At 42.6% G+C, this 19207-nt stretch overlaps 1 protein-coding gene across 1 annotated transcript; it reads right to left on the bottom strand.

Annotated features, from left to right (window-relative positions):
- Positions 1–282: 282 nt before the first annotated feature.
- On the bottom strand, positions 283–7374 carry LOC133544434 (cytochrome b-245 heavy chain). Its single transcript, XM_061889739.1, has 13 exons — positions 7168–7374; positions 6826–6918; positions 3406–3516; positions 3257–3341; positions 3035–3183; positions 2793–2974; positions 2578–2710; positions 2414–2506; positions 2085–2338; positions 1577–1739; positions 1186–1332; positions 994–1118; positions 283–909 (listed from the first exon to the last, which is right to left on the bottom strand). Exons 1-13 carry the CDS (start codon positions 7210–7212, stop codon positions 792–794), a joined length of 1698 nt encoding a protein of 565 aa, XP_061745723.1. The 5' UTR covers positions 7213–7374; the 3' UTR covers positions 283–791.
- Between the last annotated feature and the right edge of the window lie 11833 nt (positions 7375–19207).

Below are 19207 nucleotides of genomic sequence, written 5' to 3'. Positions count from 1 at the left end.
CATTTAGTGGTCAATTGTACGGAATATGTACTGTACTGTGCAATCTACCAATAAAAGTTTCAACCAATCAATCAAAAAAACAATGTCAACTGCACAGTCTGGAGGCTATTGACCCTTGGTATGTTGTAAAATGTATTGAATCTGCTGTTCATCATATAAATATAAATATTTTAAAACTAATTCATTAATACTTATACATAGAGTATTACTGATTGGCTTTTTCACCTGTAAAACAAAGTTAAGATGATGTTTTGTCCCGAAAATATTGACCAATATTGGATATTAGCATTCTTTAATGTAGACACAATGTGTTAAAAGTAGCCTCGCATCCTGGCCCCTTTTAATATTTCTGTATGTCTTTCGCTGGAAAAAGTTTGACTGACTTGGTGACTGGAAAGTATATACAGTACATGTCCTTTGATAAGTCTCTATACCTTCAAATACAGTATACACATTCAGTGAAATCACACTTTGGAGAAGTGAAAGTTCTCCTGTTTGCATACGAACGCTGCTAACCGACTTGTGAGAGTGGATGAGAGAATATTAACTGAAAAAGAAAAACAGAAGCAAGGTTGTGAAACCAACTATTGATACACCGCTAAAGCAGAACAATGCCCAAGTGGAAAGTACCACATAGTTCATTTGTCTGCTTTTGTGAAAAAGCGGCAATTTTGTAAACAATGCGGTGGGATACAAATGTCCGAGTCGTCCGTTCAAAGTTCTCAGTCTTTCTAATGTCTAAAAAAATGGTTTATTTATTCAGGGTGCTGTGTTGGTCCCTGGACCCAAGGTTAAAAATTTTCCTTGTTAAAAATGAACTTGACGTCAGCTTCTGAGTGTGACAAACACTGGGTCTCCAGCGACTTCCCCAGTTGTGGCGGCCCGCACAGGAAGACTCCCACTTTGGTTCTGTGGAGGCACAAAAGTGAGTGAGTGGGCGAGTAGCTGTGAAGTCATCCTGGATAAATGAGTGGACTTTGCGTGCCATCTCACCCGGGATGCTTGGACGCAATGCTGCTGAACTCAGTGTCCCAGTTAGGCTTCCCATAAAGAGTCTTCTGCTTGAGCCCTGTGATGGGGTCGTTCTCCGCCTCGTGGTGCACCCAAAAGTGGGCTGCCTGTAGAACAACAAAAGTTCTAAAGGGAGATGTTCCTGCCTGGAAAAAGATGCTGCATGTCGGCCACCTCCGCCTCTTTCCAGCGGGTGAGGTAGATGTTGTAGCTCAGGAAGTCCGTCACATTCTTTTCCGCCATTTGTCCCTCCAGGGACTGCAGCAGGTCTGCAAACCACTCAAAGGCCTGCGTCTCGGGGCACAGCCAGTAGAAGTAGATCTAGACAAAACCACCAGTGGAAATGATTGTGGTTCCTGCCCATTCTCTGTAAAAGTCATTTGTTCACCTGCTCCTGCCTAGACAATTTCTGCTGGCAAATCAATAGTACAATGACCACACTACCTTACGTCACAGTAATACATCCACTTCTTCTTAGCTTTCCTCAACATTTAAAAGCATCTCAAGAAAAGATTTAGGTTGTGAAAGTGTTCCATCATGGTGGATGTTCAGTATGTGGTTTCACCTTCTTGGTGAAAACGTCCTGGTTATTCTGGATGCGTTTGTACCACACAGACTTGAGGATAGATGCGAAAGGTGTCACGCCGATTCCCGCCCCGACGAGCATGACTACCTCGTACCGGAACACGTCCTCGCTGGCTGTGCCAAATGGCCCATCGATGGCCACCCTGTAAACGTCAAGGAAGTCCTGAATCGTGTGTTTGTGGAATTTCAAGAGTTTTCAAAGAATCATCGTGTTATCATGCATTGCACAAATTGTTGGTATTTTTCTGGCTGCTAAAGAAAAACGTTTTACATAATGTAGCGAGCAGGATTACAGCGGGAAACCTATTAGATGCCACTCAGATTTCCTTGTTCCTATTGATGGGGACTATGGTCTGTATCCGAGAATTACATCGACACAATAGGCCACCCAGCGTGAAAATAAACCCTGGTAGTCTTCTCGAACAACTGCTGGTGTTCGCAATCAAATATAATCGGTGACAATTTCAAGAAGAAGAGTGATTTCCTACTTGGGCAGTTTCCAGGCCTCCTGAGGCTCAGTTTTGTCTCCCCCGCAGGCTTCATACAAAGCTTGAGTCCAGTCCCCAACAATTCGAATATGGACACTGAAGTAGTCCTCCTCTGGGGCTGAGGTCATGGTAAAGGGGTGCCATTCCAGTCTGGAGACAGACGGACATTGGATGAAGACGTACTGACCCACTTCCATGCGAAAACCTTTCTTCCTCATCTGCAACTCCAGAGTTTTGGATGGATGCATCACCACCTGTGGTCCCCATTTGGTAAGATTCATGTGTCTGTTGTCATATCTTAACATTTCCTATTAGACCAGTGCACAAACCTTGGTGATCACCACTTTCTGGTGTGATCGATAGATACGAACTAGCCTTTCGCATACATAGAGGATCATAGGTCCCACAATCCACTTCCAGGTCTGAAGAAAAATAATGGGAGATGTAATTACGCAAACAAAGCTAACCAAGACCGTCTAGCTTAGCAATATACCATTGGTGGGTTTCCAGCAAACTCTGGAACCGCACAGTCCGAGTCGTTTTTTCCCCAGTCCTCAAACTTTTCGGAACAGTTACGTGGGTCATTGGTGATCATGCTGGTAGCCGTCTGTCCTCGCACAATCCTCCTAAAACGTGAAGGCACGTACTGATTAGCATCGCTCTGGTGATCAAAGACCATGAATATTGGACCAATCACTGATCTCCTACCCAAAGCCGTGGAACACCAGTCCAATGAAGAACAGCACAAACAGATGATGTGTGTACCAGAACACCTCGAAGTATGACCTGCGGATGACTTCCATTGAGGAAGTGATGATGAGGATGAGGGCCAGCGTAATGATCACACCCGTCACACCGGCGATGGTTGTACACATGACCATGGTCGGGTTCTGCAACCAAGTAACCATTTAGGAGGGTGGAGCCACCACTTATGACACATTTCAACTCACAGTCTCATTGGACCTGATGGGGTTGAGGAAGGACGAGTTGTCATCATGGCCAATTTCCGACAGGATGAAGGGCAGGAAGCTGCTGTTGCGATTTAGCTGCGCGTCCATGAAATACTCAAAGTTGAACAAGTGTGCGATGATATGCACGGCTAAAAGTCGAGGACAGGTCTATGTCAAAAAGGTGGCATTGGATGTCCTATTAGCGGTTAGCAACCACCATACCTGTGTGAAAGGCGATCATATAAGCCACCAGCTTGTGGAAAGTGATGTTCCGGTCCAGTTGGCGAGCGGCTGTGCGGCTGCAGAACTGAACACGTATTCAGTAAGAAAGAAAACTACCTGAACCTGAAGACGGTTGTAAGGATCGGTACCTGGATGGAGCCGCGCAGGAAGGAAAGAAGATTCCTGCAGACGGGCAGCAAGATGAGCATGCAGTTGAAGTTGAGGCAGGCGGCAGGCGCTCGAGCCCACGACAGAGCGTGCTGAAAGAAAGAGTGGTTGGAAGATAATCCCACCATCCTCTCTCATTTCAAGCCATTAGTGCAAGAATAGGCAAACTATGGTCCCTGGTCCCTTTATTTCGGCAACGCCCAAATTTACTTTTGTTTAAAACTCTTAGCAACGAAGCTGTCGCCGGCAATTAAGTTGCATTGCTATTTTAAAAAGATACTGTAAGTCTTAAAACATGTCCATCCATCCATTTACTACCGCTTGTCCCTTTTGGGTTTGGGGGGGTGCTGTAGCCTATGTCAGCTGCACTCAGGCAAAGTCTATGCAATAAAATCATTCAAATGGTTTCTGAAATCAGGGGCTCTTTGCAGCGATATTACAGTAACCCAAGGGATTGCATCACAGCAGCTCGAGGAAATTACAGAATCTTGCTAAAGTCACCGACGTCCCACTGGGTGTGAGTTTTTCCTTGCCCTTATGTGGGCTCTGCACCGAGGATGTCGTTGTGGTTTGTGCAGCCCTTTGAGACACTTTTGATTTAGGGCTATGTAAATAAACTTTGATTGATTGGTTGATAGAAATATTTCAGTTCAACGTTCACCTACTTTTTGATGTTCAATTTCTTTATAGTTCACAGTTAAAATTTGGAACTCAAAGTCCTCATTTCCTTTTACTTATAACATTCTTTTCCATTTTCTGAGTTAGGTTTTCCGTGATACCTAAAGTATGCAGGTTTGAGAAAAAAGACAACAATGTTATTCGCACATGCCTTTGTGACTAAATGTATTTTTAAAATCTAATAGAATATCAATCAATGTTCATTTATATAGCCCTAAATCACTAGTGTCTCAAAGGGCTGCACAAACCACTACGACATCCTCGGTAGGCCCACATAAGGGCAAGGAAAACTCACACCCAGTGGGACGTCGGTGACAATGATGACTATGAGAAACCTTGGAGAGGACCACATATGTGACAACCCCCCCCTCTCTCTAGGGGACCGAAAGCAATGGATGTAGAGCATGTCTAACATGATAGTGTGAAAAGTTCAGTCCATAGTGGATCTAACATGATAGTGTGAAAAGTTCAGTCCATAGTGGATCCAACACAGCAGCGAGAGTCCAGTCCATAGTGGATCCAACACAGCAGCGAGAGTCCCAATATGTATTATTTGTGGTGTTTGCTTTCAAGCAAATGCAAAATGAAGTGGCAGTTGTAGCACACTTTGGACTTGATTTACTAAGATCCAAACACCACACGGAAAACAGCATGAGCAATGTATAAAATAGCATGTACTATTAACGGGTGTGTGTTGTGTGCAATTTACTAACACAGCGTGTGCAATTGTCCAGTTGTGCAGAAGACCTTATTTAAATGAGGATGTTGTGTGTACTATTCACACAATGGACTGGACTCTCACAATATTATGTTAGATCCACTATGGACTGGACTCTCACAATATTATGTTAGATCCACTATGGACTGGACTCTCACTATTATGTTAGATCCACTATGGACTGGACTCTCACTATTATGTTAGATCCACTATGGACTGGACTCTCACACTATTATGTTAGATCCACTATGGACTGGACTCTCACTATTATGTTAGATCCACTATGGACTGGACTCTCACTATTATGTTAGATCCACTATGGACTGGACTCTCACACTATTATGTTAGATCCACAATAGACTGGACTCTCACAATATTATGTTAGATCCACTATGGACTGGACTCTCACACTATTATGTTAGATCCACTATGGACTGGACTCTCACACTATTATGTTAGATCCACTATGGACTGGACTCTCACTATTATGTTAGATCCACTATGGACTGGACTCTCACTATTATGTTAGATCCACTATGGACTGGACTCTCACACTATTATGTTAGATCCACTATGGACTGGACTCTCACACTATTATGTTAGATCCACTATGGACTGGACTCTCACACTATTATGTTAGATCCACTATGGACTGGACTCTCACTATTATGTTAGATCCACTATGGACTGGATTCTCACACTATTATGTTAGATCCACTATGGACTGGACTCTCACACTATTATGTTAGATCCACTATGGACTGGACTCTCACTATTATGTTAGATCCACTATGGACTGGACTCTCACTATTATGTTAGATCCACTATGGACTGGACTCTCACACTATTATGTTAGATCCACTATGGACTGGACTCTCACACTATTATGTTAGATCCACTATGGACTGGACTCTCACACTATTATGTTAGATCCACTATGGACTGGACTCTCACTATTATGTTAGATCCACTATGGACTGGATTCTCACACTATTATGTTAGATCCACTATGTACTGGACTCACACACTATTATGTTAGATCCACTATGGACTGGACTCTCACTATTATGTTAGATCCACTATGGACTGGACTCTCACTATTATGTAAGATCCACTATGGACTGGACTCTCACTATTATGTTAGATCCACTATGGACTGGACTCTCACTATTATGTTAGATTCACTATGGACTGGACTCTCACTATTATGTTAGATCCACTATGGACTGGACTCACACTATTATGTTAGATCCACTATGACTGGACTCACACTATTATGTTAGATCCACTATGGACTGGACTCTCACTATTATGTTAGATTCACTATGGACTGGACTCTCACTATTATGTTAGATCCACTATGGACTGGACTCTCACTATTATGTTAGATCCACTATGGACTGGACTCTCACACTATTATGCTAGATCCACTATGGACTGGACTCTCACACTATTATGTTAAATCCACTATGGACTGGACTCTCACACTATTATGTTAGATCCACTATGGACTGGACTCTCACACTATTATGTTAGATCCACTATGGACTGGACTCTCACTATTATGTTAGATCCACTATGGACTGGACTCTCACACTATTATGTTAGATCCACAATAGACTGGACTCTCACAATATTGTGCTAGATCCACTTGACGTCCATTGCACCAGTCGCCCTTGGGGGGGGCCTCGCCTCACATCTGCGGTGGGGAACCTCCCCCAAGGTTTCTCATTGTCCCAATGGGTTGAGTTTTTCCTTGCCCTAATGTGGGATCTGAGCCGAGGATGTTGTGGCTTTTGCAGCCCTTTGAGACACTTGTGATCTAGGGCTTTATAAGTAAACATTGATTGATTGATTTATATTTGGACTATGTAACAACTGGCATTAGTTAAATATACAAAGCTGAATTAAAAATAGTTTTCTACAAAACTGAAATTTTAGCATATAATAGAATAAGTGAAGACTTAAGTGAAGTCAAATGTTGATTGAGTGAGCTGGCACTCACCCCAAGCAGAACCCGTGTGTAGAACCACTTGTCGACCAGAAAAGCCATGTAGAAGTGGACGAAGAGGAAGGCGTTAATCCCGAGCCACACAAGCTGCAGCAGACAATGACAGAAGCGTTTAGTCCAAATGATAAGAATGTTCATTACAATATTTTTAATTAATTAAGCTGTCGAATTATGTTCCCTGATGATTTATACAATCAATCAATTAGTCCCAGCTGCAGAAAAAGTCTCTCCACCATACAAGTTGACATCATTTCAAGTAATTGAACGACGTGCACAAACATGAAGGTGGTGAATGGGTTAAAATGATCTGGAATATGAAACGTGAAACATTCTCACAATGACAAAGATGGAGAGTCCCTCGTTGGCTACCAAGTTCCCCATGCTGGATGTGACGCTGCAAGCAGGCAAAACAGTCAATGCGCTCTGGTTTGAACGCTTGAACCTTTTGTTTGGAACAAATGGGGAAGTGGGCTCGCAAAGACTCTGTCAGTTATTTGACGTCATCTTTGGGTCTCAGCAGGGGGATTTCTTCATGGAAAGCCACTGCTAGTCGATGAAGGATCTCGGTGTTGTTGTCCACACTGACATTTATATACACTTGCTGAATGTTGACATCATGGACTTTGTCAACCACACACAGATCGTGGCTGACAACCACACACAGATCGTGACTGACAACCACACACAGATCGTGACTGACAACCACACACAGATCGTGACTGACAACCACACACAGATCGTGGCTGACAACCACACACAGATCGTGACTGACAACCACACACAGATCGTGGCTGACAACCACACACAGATCGTGACTGACAACCACACACAGATCGTGGCTGACAACCACACACAGATCGTGACTGACAACCACACACAGATCGTGGCTGACAACCACACACAGATCGTGACTGACAACCACACACAGATCGTGACTGACAACCACACACAGATCGTGACTGACAACCACACACAGATCGTGACTGACAACCACACACAGATCGTGGCTGACAACCACACACAGATCGTGACTGACAACCACACACAGATCGTGACTGACAACCACACACAGATCGTGACTGACAACCACACACAGATCGTGGCTGACAACCACACACAGATCGTGACTGACAACCACACACAGATCGTGACTGACAACCACACACACAGATCGTGACTGACAACCACACACAGATCGTGACTGACAACCACACACAGATCGTGACTGACAACCACACACACAGATCGTGACTGACAACCACACACAGATCGTGACTGACAACCACACACAGATCGTGACTGACAACCACACACACAGATCGTGACTGACAACCACACACAGATCGTTGCTGACAACCACACACAGATCGTGACTGAAAACCACACACACAGATCGTGACTGACAACCACACACAGATCGTGACTGACAACCACACACAGATCGTGACTGACAACCACACACACAGATCGTGACTGACAACCACACACAGATCGTTGCTGACAACCACACACAGATCGTGACTGACAACCACACACACAGATCGTGACTGACAACCACACACAGATCGTGACTGACAACCACACACAGATCGTGACTGACAACCACACACAGATCGTTGCTGACAACCACACACAGATCGTGACTGACAACCACACACAGATCGTGACTGACAACCACACACAGATCGTTGCTGACAACCACACACAGATCGTGGCTGACGAGCAAAGCAAGTGAAAACCCACTCCCCACTTGGAACCGGCCAAGTAAGCAACACCTTTTAGACGACCGTTGAGAGGGAACTTGACTCTGGATGATGACACGGTGGAGGAAGTGGCACATTTCTAAACTTGAAGCTAAACCGAGCATTGCCTCACACTTCCTGTTTCAACCATTGCAGGCAGAGCTACAACTGAACTACAATATAATCCAACAAATCATTATTATTTGCCGTCCAATGTTGGGGGAGTGGCCGTGCCAGCAACCGGAGGGTTCCTGATTCGATCCCCAGCTTCTACCAACCTAGTCACATCCGTTGGGTCCTTGAGCAAGACACGTCACCCTTGCTCCTGGTTAGCGCCTTGCATGGCAGCTCCCTCCATCAGTGTGTGAATGTGTGTGTGAATGTGGAAGTAGTGTCAAAGTGCTTTGAGTACCTTGAAGGTAGAAAAGCGCTATACAAGTACAACCTATTTACCTTTACAAGTTTTCCATGCTCGTCACATCCTTCTTTGTTATTTAATAATTCCGACTATCAGTCCATGGGCACCTCAGGCAAAATGTTTTTCATTTTCTATGTAATTGCCGGAGCGTTTCACTTCAGTTCTGCATGATTGTCATTCAGATGGAAGATATTTGGAAAAAAAATATTCAACTCCCACCATCAACTTGCTGATGTTTGTCTTCTTCTAATCAGGAAGGTGGACACATTGAATCGATTTGATTCCAGAGATGGCCTCAGCATGCACAACATACTACTCACAACAAGAGTGGGGTCATGGCGCCCTCTAGCACAATGACCTTGTACTGACCTTGTACTGACTTCATTACAAGCAAGTGCTGAGCAAGCATGAAGTCCTCGCTTTCACATGGAATGTGAGGTGCAGTTCAAATAGTGAGCGTCGACATTGTAGTCATTTCCTAAATAGAAATGTCGTAAGCCTGGGGTGTTCAAAGTGTTTCCACACGCAGCTTGTTCTTGGGCGCGGGTGCGATGCCAGGGTGTGACCTTGGGAAACTTGCCGAATATGATGAAGGACACGTAGCACCTGGCTTCACTGCAACCACCGTGGGAGACCACTTCTTTCCTTTAATGTTAGTAAAACTGCAATGTTATGACTATAACATTTTTTAGACAAACGATACTTTTTATAGTTACGGTGGAGAACGGGGGGCACAAACTCTTTCCTTCTTCCTGGGGGACGTAACAGAACATATTTGAGAAGCACTAAACTGTAAACTGTTTGACATCTAAGATGTCAAACCAAACTTCAAGCAGACACATTCAAGTAAAACCAACTAAATAAATACATAGAGTGGGGTGTGGGGACCCCTAGAGGCAGTTGTAGGGTCTCCCCAGCTAAATGACAGATAGTTCATAGTAATGAACCCTTATTGTCCCCATTAGTACACTCTCAGTTACATCAACATTGTTATTGTACATGTGGCACGTAGATGTAAATGTTGGTAAATGTAGCAAGTTGCTTTTGCTGTGTAGCTTGTAAGGTAGCTTGCTGCACCTCACTGGGGATAGCTTCCTCTACAGCTTAGCTACATTTAACGGAGAGTAATTTGTAGCTTTGCTCACTACACCAATATGTTCATATGCACATGTTCATATTCACATGTTCATAAACACATGTTCATATATACATGTTCATATGCACATGTTCATATGCACATGTTCATATTCACATGTTCATAAACACATGTTCATATATACATGTTCATATGCACATGTTCATATGCACATGTTCATATACACATGTTCATATACACATGTTCATGTACACATGTTCATATACACATGTTCATAAGCACATGTTCATAAGCACATGTTCATATGCACATGTTCATATGCACATGTTCATATGCACATGTTCATGTACACATGTTCATATGCACATGTTCATGTACACATGTTCATATGCACATGTTCATATATACATGTTCATATGCACATGTTCATATATACATGTTCATATGCACATGTTCATATGCACATGTTCATATGCACATGTTCATGTACACATGTTCATGTACACATGTTCATGTACACATGTTCATGTACACATGTTCATATTTACATGTTCATATGCACATGTTCATATATACATGTTCATATGCACATGTTCATATGCACATGTTCATGTACACATGTTCATGTACACATGTTCATAAACACATGTTCATGTATACATGTTCATATGCACATGTTTATATGCACATGTTCATATACACATGTTCATGTACACATGTTCATAAACACATGTTCATGTACACATGTTCATATGCACATGTTCATATATACATGTTCATATACACATGTTCATGTACACATGTTCATAAACACATGTTCATATGCACATGTTCATAAACACATGTTCATATGCACATGTTCATATGCACATGTTCATATGCACATGTTCATATACACATGTTCATGTACACATGTTCATAAACACATGTTCATATATACATGTTCATATGCACATGTTCAGATACACATGTTCATGTACACATGTTCATAAGCACATGTTCATATGCACATGTTCATATATACATGTTCATATGCACATGTTCATATACACATGTTCATGTACACATGTTCATAAACACATGTTCATATACACATGTTCATATGCACATGTTCATATGCACATGTTCAGATACACATGTTCATGTACACATGTTCATAAGCACATGTTCATATGCACATGTTCATATATACATGTTCATATGCACATGTTCATATATACATGTTCATATGCACATGTTCAGATACACATGTTCATGTACACATGTTCATAAGCACATGTTCATATGCACATGTTCATATGCACATGTTCATATATACATGTTCATATGCACATGTTCATATATACATGTTCATATGCACATGTTCAGATACACATGTTCATGTACACATGTTCATAAGCACATGTTCATATGCACATGTTCATATATACATGTTCATATGCACATGTTCATATATACATGTTCATATGCACATGTTCATATATACATGTTCATATGCACATGTTCATGTGCACATGTTCATATACATGGGACCGTGTCCCAGCCTTTATTTCCCACACGTGTGCTCCGACATGGACTATCTTCATTACTGCATCAGCACACACCCTGACTGACTTGTAAAAGCGACATTACAACACTGATAGCCGCTGATTAGCCGCCGCTTCTTTCTTCTTGACATTTTATGCATTCGACCGTAAAAAATAGGTTTCAGTTTTAGTTTTAGAATACAAATTAAAAGCAGATCGCTTTCAGGATATTTCTGATGTCCTCTCTGTGACAAAACGCTTTGAAAGCATCGGTAAAGAAAGTAACTTAGTAAGAGTAGAACAGGTATACACCAGCATAGAACATATCTACTGACTGACTGTCATTCACTCCCAGAATGGACTTTCAACAATATTTCTAATTTGAAGGGAAAGTGTTGACGCAGATAAGAAGTTGTGCCATGGGAACCAAGCATCGTGTCAGGCTTGTCCCTGACAGTTTGGCCATGTAGTTTTTCCTCTGCGTTTGTCTTTGTTTCCTGTCAGCACTCTTATTTTGTCCGTTTCCTGTTTGTCCCCCTGAGTGCTGTGTCTCCCCAGCTGTGGCTGATTGGCACCTGGCCACACCTGGTGTCAATCAGCCAGCTACTATTTAAAGCTGCCTTCCCCTCCAGTCAGGGCTGGATTACTGTCATGGCAGCCGCCTGGCATCAGCAGAGAGGAGTCGTCAGCTGAGGTTGCAGCTACGCCTGTACTGCGGAGCTGCAGGCCACCTCATCGCTCGCTGTCCTGCGCCTCCCACTGGGGGCCGTTCCGCTTCCACCGGAGATCTTTCATGGGGGAGTTTGCCATCTTCGCCGACTGCTCCTGTGGCAACGTCTGCATCTTCTACGGTGGGAAGACTTCAAGTGGAAGGTACTCTGTCATGGCTGGGGGGTTCTTGTCCTATTAAGGCAATAAACGACTCAGGGCTAATGAAAACATTATTGACACTGGGCTTGTGGAGTCTTTGAATATTCCTTCTGTGTGTATTGAACGCATTAAGAATGTTAGCTCACTTTACGGGCGTCACCTGGCTAATTTTACTCATCAAACACACGCCACATCCCTCCTTATTTCTGGTAATCACCGTGAGGAGGTTAATTTTCTGATAAAGCCTTCTCGTTTAGCACCCGTAATTCTTGGACTTCCATGGCTGCGACGTCACAGATATCAGCGACAATAATCCAGCCCTGACTGGAGGGGAAGGCAGCTTTAAATAGTATCTGGCTGATTGACACCAGGTGTGGCCAGGTGCCAATCAGCCACAGCTGGGGAGACACAGCACTCAGGGAGACAAACAGGAAATGGACAAAATAAGAGCGCTGACAGGAAACAAAGACAAACGCAGAGGAAAAACTAAAACATGGCCAAACTGTCAAGGACAAGCCTGACTCATAGACCCTCATAAATACACCACAGGCCGAACATTTGGACACACCTTTTCCTCATTCAAGGCGGTCTCTTTATTTTCATGACTATTTACTTTGTAGATTGTCAAAAAATGTGAAATAACGAAAAAGATGTTTCATATTCTAGTTCCTTCAAAATAGCCACCCTTTGCTCCGATTACTGCTTTGCACACTCTTGGCATTCTCTGCATGAGCTTCAAGCACACCTGTGAAGTGAAAACCCTTTCAGGTGACTACCTCTTGAAGCTCGTCGAGAGAATGCCAAGAGTGCGCAAATCAGTAATCAGAGCAAAGGGTGGCTATTTGGAAGGAACTAGAATATAAAACATGTTTTCAGTTATTTTACCTTGTGGGGTTCCCCTCTTGTGGTGGGTTCTCCTGGCCCACAGATCTTCGGGAGACCGGTAGACAGATTGAAATTAAGTCCTTATTTTGCATAAACACCCGGGGTGGCTTGCTTTCCACCAAGATCTTTTTCTCTGTGGGCCTGTTACTCTCTCTGGCTCCAAATCCAACAATGTGTCTCGTACCAGCTGCTGCTAATCAGGGCGACAGGTGATTAGATAAAAAAGTCCCAGCTGGGTAATCTACTCACCTGCCGCTGACCTCGAGGCTGGTCCTTACACATCCCGCTCCATGGCAGGTTCGCAGACCACGCCCCCCTCCACTCACCTTTTGTTGTTAAGTTCATAACTCCATGTGTTCATTCATAGTTTTGATGTGACAATCTACAATGTAAATAGTCCTGAAAATAAAGAAAACAAATTGAATGAGGGGAAGGTGTGTCCAAATTGTTGGCCTGTACTGTATGTATCCTATTATAAGTTATTTTAAATACATAATTTGGTGAGCACAGAAAATTGATATTGTATGTTTGTTGTGGTAAGGTTCAGAGACAGAATTACAAGAATTTCATACATTTGCAACTGGTATTAATCCAAATGTTAAGCTTCCACTGGAGTATAGCCAAGAAAAGGTCCACTTTTTAGACACTGCAATGTTTAAAGATGAGCAGGGTAACGTTTTTAGAAAGTCCCCAGACAAAAATACTGTTTTGCACGACATCCTGCTCGGCTCAAAGATAATACACCATTTGGCCAATTAAAAGATTACTGTCAGGTTCAAACACTGATGACTTCTATTAAACAAGACAAGAAGCAATGAATTAAACAGAGACAGAATTAAATTTGGCTCAATTGAGGAGAAATGCGTACACCTGTACACTTGTAAAGTGTCACCACGCTCTGGCGAAAGATTGTTCTAAGGGAGGGGGGTTGTAAACAGCCATCGTTTTTCTTACAAAACAGTTTAAAGAAAAGGTCATAAAACAGTTCAAAGAAGAGGTGCTTGGAGGGGAGTCAGGCCCTGCTTCCTCTCCGCTTTGTAGAACTTAGGTCAAAACAAAATCTTTCTGTGGAATACAATACATCAAAGAAATGGAACACCTTCATGTTGCTTCCCATCCTACACAGTGGACTTTTACACGCCTTCTGCTTGGTAGAATCCAAGACAGCTTTTGTCCTCTCGCAGTGCGACCTGAAGTCAATGTAACACAGTTTTCTCATAACTTAGATACAATTCTTCTGACAACTACGTCACATTTTTTACTAAAATTGAGATTTTGATGACAAATCTGACAAAATGTGAGCCGGATTTCAAGAAAGAAAAGTCATATTTTGTCGGGCGATTGAATAGGAACTCTCTTCTTGATAGAAACGGATAAAAATGTGTTTTATTTTCAGTACCACACACAAACGGGATGAAACAAAATGATGAAAAACAATGAAAGTATTGTAGAGAGCGGTGATGGAGACTCTGAGACAACCATTTCCGGAAGCGCCTGGTGTCAGTTTCAAAAGGTGTGCTGCTTGGAAGGAAAAGTTGGGTCACATAGAGTCTGGCACCTTTTTCCAAAAAGACACGTGTTGTCTCTTACTTGCAGTCCGTGCTAAAAAGTATGGAAAAACATTTGTAACAATGATTCACACCAGAAAGATTCAGGCATTAGTTGAAAATACGTGTTTGTAAGCCACGGTGCTACCTCAGCCGAAAAATGGCAATTCTCAAGATATCATGGAAAAAAAAATTGCACGTGCAGTTTGAAGAAGTGCAGTGCCAGTCTGTACTGGAGGGTAGTGGACTGACCCTTGTGTGGCGTTCCGTGCTGTGGGGTCCCTTTTCATTTTTTATTCAAAAGAAAAACAATACAATTCATTTATTTTTCAAACTGAGACTCACTGAATTTGCCTTATTTTCTGTGAAGAACATACATCAGAATACATATTTAATGACCACACCCCTTACACTTTTCTATTACATATAAGATGTCCGCAGCCACACACATACACACACACACACACACACACACACACACACACACAGCAGGCCTAGACAGGGGGAGGACAAAGTGCAAGTACACAAAATGTGCGAGAAAATGAGAGCAGACAATGTTGACAAACAATGTTGCAACTTTGTGTGGGAAGCACAGGTGCAGAAACACAAAAGAAGAATCCCTGTGGGATGCAAAGAAATTTTCCGTGCAACGTTCATATTGTTGTTACTCAGCCAGCGTTTGTGGGTCTGATGGACCCCTTGCGTTTTGTGGCTTGTAATGCCTCACAATCAAACACTTTTATGTTCAAATACTGAACAGATGTTAAGGATAAGGTAAACAACAATATGAACATTACACAAAGGTTTGGTGAAGTCCAATGTTGATTGAGTGAGCTGGCACTCACCTCAAGCAGAACCCGTGTGTAGAACCACTGCTGGAGAAGAAAAGTGGACGAAGAGGAAGGCGTTAATCCTGAGCCACACAAGCTGCAGCAGACAATGACAGAAGCGTTTAGTCCAAATGATAAGAATGTTCATTACAATATTTTTAATTAATTAAGCTGTCGAATTATGTTCCCTGATGATTTATACAATCAATCAATTAGTCCCAGCTGCAGAAAAAGTCTCTCCACCATACAAGTTGACATCATTTCAAGTCATTGGCACGTAATCTTTTCTTTTCTAACAAGTTGGGAAGTGGACTTTTAACCATTCTCCTAAATGTAAGACAATGTTTGTTCTTTGCTGGGGGGGGCGTGGCACGGTTGGGAGAGTGGCCGTGCCAGCAACCTGAGGGTTCCTGGTTCAATCCCCACCTTCTACCATCCTAGTCATACCCGTTGTGTCCTTGAGCAAGACACTTCAACCTTGCTCCTGATGGGTCCTGGTTAGTGCCTTGCATGGCAGCTCCTACCATCAGTATGTGAATCATACTTGCCAACCTGAGAGTACAGTCCATAGTGGATCTAACATAATAGTGAGAGTCCAGTCCATAGTGGATCTAACATAATAGTGTGAGAGTCCAGTCCATAGTGGATCTAACATAATAGTGTGAGAGTCCAGTCCATAGTGGATCTAACATAATAGTGTGAGAGTCCAGTCCATAGTGGATCTAACATAATAGTGTGAGAGTCCAGTCCATAGTGGATCTAACGTAATAGTGTGAGAGTCCTGTCCATAGTGGGTCTAACATAATAGTGAGAGTCCAGTCCATAGTGGATCTAACATAATAGTGTGAGAGTCCAGTCCATAGTGGATCTAACGTAATAGTGAGAGTCCAGTCCATAGTGGATCTAACATAATAGTGTGAGAGTCCAGTCCATAGTGGATCTAACATAATAGTGTGAGAGTCCAGTCCATAGTGGATCTAACATAATAGTGAAAGTCCAGTCCATAGTGGATCTAACATAATAGTGAGAGTCCAGTCCATAGTGGATCTCACATAATAGTGAGAGTCTAAAGTCGGGTGGCTCATGTATGCAGTACTCCCACCACCTCACAGGGGGCAACAACGAGGCAAGTGTCCCAGTGAAGCATCAGTGAGGTGAGTAGAAGAAGATTACTAAGTCAACCATGAAAAAAAATTCCTAATAAATTGCCAAAATGTGACTTTTAACGAGGACTGGACAACAAAGTGTGAATGTTGTCCCCCAAGTGTGATTATTTCCTGGCAGACCTTCTAAACAATCCCAGCGTGGAAACTTCATCACAAACACATTTGCAAGTACAGATTGTTCATTACGCCATTTTATTTGCTTTGTATTGACATCGCTGACTTGGTGATGTCTTTTTTTTATTTGTGGTCGTCTTGTTTTTTTGTCTGAGAGTAAGAATGAAACTTCTTTTACTACATTTGGACTTCAACCCAAGCAAGGCCGTGGTCCTTGCGGGCCTTAGTGGTACTACCTTGCAGTACCCTTTCCCACCACTACTTCTAAATCACCTACCTGGTCTCCATGGCGACAAATAAAGTGAGTTTCTTACATGTATCATTATCACTGGAGGACGAGGAATAGCTAAACATGCTTCACTACACACCATAGGAGGATACAATGGTCACAAATACCATGGGTGGATCTACACCTGACATCCACTGTAATGATACCATGTACAAGAGCGTATCTAGTCGATACTACTATGATTACGCCAATAAGCATTTAAGTCTCATCTTAAAACTCATCTGTATACTCTAGCCTTTAAATAGACCTCCTTTTTAGACCAGTTGATCTGCCGCTTCTTTTCTTTCTCCTATGTCCCCCCCTCCCTTGTGGAGGGGCTCCGGTCCGATGACCATGGATGAAGTACTGACTGTCCAGAGTCGAGACCCAGGATGGACCGCTCGTCTGTATCGGTTGGGGACATCTCTACGCTGCTGATCCGCTTGAGATGGTTTCCTGTGGACGGGACTCTCGCGGCTGTCTTGGAGCCACTATGGATTGAACTTTCACAGTATCATGTTAGACCCGCTCGACATCCATTGCTTTCGGTCCCCTAGAGGGGGGGGGTTGCCCACATCTGAGGTCCTCTCCAAGGTTTCTCATAGTCAGCATTGTCACTGGCGTCCCACTGGATGTGAATTCTCCCTGCCCACTGGGTGTGAGTTTTCCTTGCCCTTTTGTGGGTTCTTCCGAGGATGTTGTAGTCGTAATGATTTGTGCAGTCCTTTGAGACATTTGTGATTTGGGGCTATATAAATAAACATTGATTGATTGATTGATATTTTTATCGTCACCAAATCTTTTTTCTTTTAAATTCATATTTTATTCATAAACCGTCTACACATGAGAACTTCAATCACGACCAATGTATGCTCCTGTAGCTACTCTGTATCGGATTGATACCTAAACGTGATATTAACAGTAAATGAACAAGTGGATTAAAAATTATTTTTCTACAGTTTGTCCTGTATAATGTGTAGAAAATAATAGGTGTATAAATGACAGAATATGTTACTGCAGACTAATTAGGAGTCTTTGTTTGTTTACTTACTACTAAAAGACAAGTTGTCTTGTATGTTCAACATTTTATTTTAGGACTAAATTACAACAATAAACCTATGTTTCATGTACACTTGAGATTTTTTGTTAAAATAAAGCCCAAAAATGTCATTATTTGTGGTGCGCCCTTTTTAGAAAAGTATAGAAATACAATATCAAATATTGGTATCGGCACAACCCTACAGCAGCGTCAGACTGCAAGGGCGAAGTGTCGCAAAGCTTTTCAACATTCTGCTCACTCAACACTTGGCTTAGTTTGCTTTGCACGTGCAATCAAGTTTGCACGTGATTTAGTACAACCAAACCTTTAGTAGATGAGGCCATTAGAGTGTTATGCACTCACCATCATCGCGGGCAAGATGCAACAAAATGCACAACACACAGCCTGATAAACGGAGACCCACCAACACTAGCGGCTCCTGAAAGGCTTTGTAAATATTTCACTTTTCAATTAAAATACAAAAGAAAGCCAATATAAGAACAAAATAAAAAGGGTGTAAAAATGAGCTCTATTGTCCGTAAATGACAGCGATCACAATTAATCACCATCAAAAAGTGTGATTCATCAGATTTAGAAACAAAATGACAGCAGTAAGAAAGAAAGATATAAATGATCTTGTGTTTGTTCATTGGTGGTTTTGGGTTTGAATCCCGGCCATGAAACCCTCGCCTCATTTGAAAGATGTTCAAGCCCAACAAACTTGTTAACTTGCTGTTAGTTGCCATGGAAACATTTGACAAGTTGCAGTTGGGCGCACTTTGGGCTGCGCAGATCAGGTGGGGTGTTGCGTCACCGTCAGCTGCTGGATCACGTGGGCTATTAAGGCGGCGGCGTGGCCACGCCCACAAGGAGTC

The sequence above is a fragment of the Nerophis ophidion genome, linkage group LG27 (genome assembly GCF_033978795.1).
Source record: "Nerophis ophidion isolate RoL-2023_Sa linkage group LG27, RoL_Noph_v1.0, whole genome shotgun sequence".
In the NCBI taxonomy this organism is placed as follows: domain Eukaryota; kingdom Metazoa; phylum Chordata; class Actinopteri; order Syngnathiformes; family Syngnathidae; genus Nerophis; species Nerophis ophidion.
Note: the sequence above shows the minus strand (reverse complement) of the source record. Positions and strands in the feature narration are given on the sequence as shown.